The 5,596-nt window shown below is 35.8% G+C and overlaps 1 protein-coding gene across 1 annotated transcript; it reads left to right on the top strand.

Annotated features, from left to right (window-relative positions):
- Window positions 1-295: 295 nt before the first annotated feature.
- Window positions 296-4,556, top strand: LOC128514930 (uncharacterized). The gene is made up of 5 exons (XM_053488844.1): window positions 296-388; window positions 484-813; window positions 965-1,057; window positions 4,291-4,350; window positions 4,444-4,556. Exons 1-5 carry the CDS (start codon window positions 337-339, stop codon window positions 4,554-4,556), a joined length of 648 nt encoding a protein of 215 aa, XP_053344819.1. The 5' UTR covers window positions 296-336.
- The last annotated feature ends 1,040 nt before the right edge of the window (window positions 4,557-5,596 follow it).

The raw sequence follows: 5,596 nt of genomic DNA, 5'->3' as shown, positions 1-5,596 counted from the left end.
CCAGACCATGATGTGATGTTGAGGTGTTTAATTTGCATGAAAGAAGTGAACAATGCAATGAGGAGACCTACAACATCTTAAAAGGGAAAATATAAAAGTAACATTTTCTGCTGTGAACCATTTTAGTGTTTACGTCTTAAATAATACAGATGAGCTTTTTATCACAGCATCAGAATAGACAAGAATTCACTGTGAGCTTCACATCTCATTACAGCTAATGGACCAATCAAATCAGTCCACAGCTTCAAAACATCCAATCAGGCGTGAGTCTGGACCTGGTTTTCTACTGAACACACAAGTTCATTACCTCACTATCACTTTGTCTAAACAGGAACGATGATCACACTCTTTGTGGCTCTTTACTCTCTGCTTTGTCTCTGCACAACTGGTGAGGAACATTTTAACCTTTAATGTAAAATATTAGATTTACATATGTAACTAATTTTCTGACATAATTAAACATTAAATATCTTTTTTTTACAGTAAAGACTTCTGACATCAAGGAACTTAACATCAAAAAAATAAAGTGTGGAGGAGCTGTAACTATGGAGTGTAACGTCAAAAGCAGAAGTAATTTAGCTTGGTACAAACAAAGTTGTGAAAAATTGCCCCAGTTTGTAGCGAGATATTACGGGCAAAAATACCTATTGGCTGAGCGATTTAATAATAGCCGCTTTAGTGTTACTTTAAAAGACCAAAAGTTTGATCTCAACATTAATGAAATAAGAGAAGATGATGGAGGAGAATATTTCTGTGGATATGTGGAGGGAAGTACAGTAAAGTTCACATCTGGAACACGTCTGCAGTTTGAAGGTAAACAGTTTTACTCTGATAACCTGCTAATTCCAGATCAACACTTTAACCAGAATTATGTGTACATGTGCATTAAATGTTGAATATTTCACATTATTCATATTTAGTATCATTTCTGTTTATTTGCTGCTTTTCCAATTTATTTGTAAAGGTGAAGAGATGAAACCCTGTCCTACACCTGGAACACTTAACAAGAACACACACTCTGTTACACACCAGGGTTCAAACAGCAGTGATGGAGAAGGTAATAACAGAATTTTAATAAATTTTCTTTTATTTTGTCAGGGGTGGACGATGTACACAAATCCTTAAATGCTTAAGTACAAGTTCTCGCTTTTATTTTTTTCACTTATTAAAAGTTTATTGTAAATAATTATGGCTCTAATGTTATATATTTATCTTTGTGATTAGTCTCTTGTTCTCTTTGATGGATATAAATCAGTGTTTCATGTGTTTGGTGTGTAATAGATGGACTGAGACACTGGAGTGTTTGATAGTTTAGCAAATGTTATGATCACAGCCAGTGGAAGCTGAATCTCAGTTGGTTAAAGTAGAATATTTATCATTTCACCAGAGAGCGTTCAGACCAGCTGATGAGTTATAAACACTACACACTGAGGTGAAACAGCTCGCTAATGGAAATGGATAAAACTTCTTGTATTGAGTTGTGGTGTAGAGACGCTTTACTGCTCAAGAGTTATACATTACATTTACATTTAGGCATTTGGCAGACGCTCTTATCCAGAGTGACTTACAAAAAGTGCTTTAATGTTTACATCATTGGATACATACTTACACTGGGTTAACTAGGTTAATAACATTACTTAATTAACTACTAATCTACTAAGACTAACTGGTGAATCACACAACATAAAAATAAATTAATTTAAAACACAAAGATTTTGCTGCTGCAAGCTAACATTAGATAAACACTAACACAAACAATGGGGTCACTGCTACGAGCTGGTCAGATTTATATACTTACACTTTATATACGTATATATACACTCCTGAACAAAATCTTAAGACCAGGGAAAATATTACACGTATTCACACTTCGCACTGGTGGATCGTAACCAGGTTGTAAGAACTTCTTCAAAATGCCAAAAGAAGAAACAAGAGCAAGAGACAAAAATAGAGAGGAGACAATTTATTAAAAACTGCATCATTTAAACTCAAACAGGCTGTTCATCAGCTGATCAAATGTTTAAGACCATAGCCTTTAAAAGTTAAAATCTTTACAAAATTATGTCTTTAATGTCCTTGTCCTTTAGACAGTCACACTGTCATGATCTCCTGATGGGAAAAGCAAAAAGACTTTGCGACGTGGCAGGATTGCTGAGCTGCACAAGCAAGAGCTCTCACATCACACCACTGATGCAGAGGTTGGACGCAGTAAGACGGTCATTTAAATTTCTTAAAAGATCCTGAGAGTTATGGGACAAAAACATTCAAGTGGTCGACCCAAAACAAGTGTCACCTGCACTGAGCCGGAGGATCCGAGGGGCTGTCCGTGATGACCCAGGCCGATCCTCGACCCAAATTAAAGCCCTAACTGATGCTGACTGCAGCCCAAAAACCATAAGATGGAATCTGCAAGAGAAGGGCTTAAAGATGTCTTCAGAAGTCTTTTTGGACACTTTTAGTTCTGTTGTGGGTATTTTTGGAACTAAAGTATTAAACCTTTGATCAGCTAATGAACAGCCTGTTTGAGTTAAATGTAGTTTTTAACAAAATGTCTTTTTCTTCATTTACCATTTTAAAGCAGTTATTCCACTGTACACACACACACACACACACACACACACACTATATATATATATATATATATACAGTACAGGCCAAAAGTTTGGACACACCTTCACACATTCAATGTGTTTTTTTTATTTTCATGACCATTTACATTGGTAGATTCTCACTGAAGGCATCAAAACTATGAATGAACACATGTGAGTTCTGTACTTAACAAAAAAAGGTGAAATAACTGAAAACATGTTTTATATTCTAGTTTCTTCAACATAGCCACCCTTTGCTCTGATTTCTTCTTTGCACACTCTTGGCATTCTCTCGATGAGCTTCAAGAGATGAAACCTGAAATGGTTTCCAACAGTCTTGAAGGATTTCCCAGAGGTGTTTAGCACTTGTTGGCCCTTTTGACTTTACTCTGCGGTCCAGCTCACCCTAAACCATCTCGATTGGGTTCAGGTCCTGTGACTGTGGAGACCGTTTTTTTGTTAAGTACATAACTCCACATGTGTTCATTCATAGTTTTGATGCCTTCAGTGAGAATCTACCAACGTAAATGGTCATGAAAATAAAGAAAACACATGACAGATAGATGAGAAGCTGTGTCCAAACCTTTGGCCTGTACTGTGTATATATATATATATATATAAAATTACAGTGGAACCTTGGATTAGGAGCAGATTTTGTTCCAGAAGCAGCTTGTATTTCAAAACACTCGTAAATCAAATCGAATTTCCCAATGGAAATAATCGAAACTCAAATTATTCATTTCACAGTCCAAAAAATAAATACATAAATAAATTTGTACAAAACATCCAGTAAAAATAAAATTAATTAACCTACACTTTATCTTTAAAAAAGTAAAAATAAATCCTGACAGATAAGTGTTTCCGTTTGTGCGCGCAGGCGCTGTGTGTAAGTATATTTGTGTGTGTGTGTGTGTGTGTGTGTGTGTTTGTGAAGCTAAAGTAAAAGGAGAGGAAGATTAAGACCCCCCCTTTTTTCGTCTTACACTGTAACCCTTCTTTCTCTCTTATTTGAGAAAGGTGTGTGCGTAGAGGCTAGAGGAGACTTTCTTTTGCTTTACACACACACATACAGACACAAAATAAAATATGTTTTACACAGACACTCACGTGGTCACAGTGTTATAGTAAACAGTACACGCGTGCACGGATGTTGATTATACCAGTAAGAGCCAAGCACTAAGACCCAGCAGGAGAGACGATTACCCAAAATTCCACAGCACAAGAGAGAGAAAAAACGTTGGCTCAGTTGTGATCACATGACGCATGCGTGATACATGATACTTGGTACTCGTAAACCAAGACTTATTCATTTTCCAAGAAAAAAAAATAAAAAAAAAAAAAAAATATATATATATATATATATATATATATATATATATATATATATATATATATATATATATATATATATATATTTTTTTTTTTTTTTATTTACACTATTTTCCACATTTTTTTTTCACTACACTGAGTAAGGAGGAACGACAGATGCCATAAAGTAGTCGAATATAAAGTTTGGTATTTTACTTTGAAATGGAGTTAAAGTAAAAAGTCCACCAAAATGGAATTACTTAAGTGAAATAGAGATACTTAAACATTACTTAAGTACAGTAACAGATTTATATTTACTTTGTTACTGTCAATCACTGCAATTTGTATAACAGAAATTAATTAAAACTTAATTAATGATTTTAAATTTGTAAAGGTAAAGAGATGAAACCCTGTTCTACACCTGGAACACACGACGTCACACCTCCTGATACAGGTGATGGAAATAGTTTGGATGGAAAGAGTTTTTTAATTTTTCTTTAAAGTGTTTCAGCTTTTAATATTTAATAAAAACATGTTTTCCATACAGGTTACAGCTCTACTGATCAGATGCGTGTGCTGTTCTGGCTCTCTGTTTCTAGAGTTGGAGTTCTTGTCTTCATTATTTTTCAAACGATGCTGATTGTTTACAAATTAAAATAAAAATTTTAATAAAATGGAAGAAATACTGATAGTCTGTTAGATTTAACTAAAGCTAATCACTATGAAAGGGTTAAAATGTTTTTTTTATGAGATTTGATATATAATCTGGTGTTTACAATAGATTTTAAAAAAATATAATGCCATCAGTGTGAACCTGCAGAATACCTGTGATTTATTTTTCTTTTCCCTTTTCAGACAGTGATGTACTTGAATATGTATAGAAGAGCATTTCATTCAGCAAAGTGCAAATAACATTTCCAAAAAAAAAAAAAAAACATTCATTTCTCAATAATATTTTATTGTAGTTGTTTTAATGTTATTACTGATTGGTGTTTCTTACTGTAACTTTGGGCTGCTTTTACTAGTAGTTCTGTCTTCTTCTTCTTTGTCTTTCGGCTGTTCCCTTTCAGGGGTCGCCACAGCGAATCATCTGCCTCCATCTAACCCTATCCTCTGCATCCTCTTCTCTCACACCAACTAACTTCATGTCCTCTCTCACTGCATCCATAAATCTCCTCTTTGGTCTTCCTCTAGACCTCCTGCCTGGCAGTTCCAACCTCAGCATCCTTCTACCGATATACTCACAATCTCTCCTCTGAACATGTCCAAAGCACCTCAATCTGGCCTCTCTGACTTTATCTCCAAAACATCTAACGTGGGTTGTCCCTCTGATAAACTCATTCTTAATCCTATCCATCCTTGTCACTCCCAAAGAGAACCTCAACATCTTCAGCTCTGCTACCTCCAACTCTGCCTCCTGTCTTTTCTTCAGCGCCACTGTCTCTAAGCCGTAGAGCATTGCTGGTCTCACCACTGTCCTGTACACCTTTCCTTTCATTCTCGCTGATACTCTTTTATTGCACAACACACCTGACACTTTTCTCCACCCATTCCAACCTGCCTGTACCCGCCTCTTTACCTCCTTTCCACACTCTCCGTTGCTCTGGACCGTTGACCCCAAGTACTTAAAATCCTGCACCTTCTTTACCTCTGCTCCCTGTAGCCTCACCGATCCTCCTGGGTCCCTCTCATTTACACAC

The sequence above is a fragment of the Clarias gariepinus genome, chromosome 27, assembly GCF_024256425.1.
Source record: "Clarias gariepinus isolate MV-2021 ecotype Netherlands chromosome 27, CGAR_prim_01v2, whole genome shotgun sequence".
Lineage (NCBI taxonomy): Eukaryota > Metazoa > Chordata > Actinopteri > Siluriformes > Clariidae > Clarias > Clarias gariepinus.
Note: the sequence above shows the minus strand (reverse complement) of the source record. Positions and strands in the feature narration are given on the sequence as shown.

Excerpts from the sequence above, each read along its gene's own strand:
- LOC128514930 (XM_053488844.1), top strand. The coding sequence starts at position 337 with ATGATCACACTCTTTGTGGCTCTTTACTCTCTGCTTTGTCTCTGCACA. Across the intron at positions 389-483 it reads GCTTTGTCTCTGCACAACTG|TAAAGACTTCTGACATCAAG; the intron begins GTGAGGAACATT and ends TTTTTTTTACAG. Across the intron at positions 4,351-4,443 it reads CGTCACACCTCCTGATACAG|GTTACAGCTCTACTGATCAG; the intron begins GTGATGGAAATA and ends TTTTCCATACAG.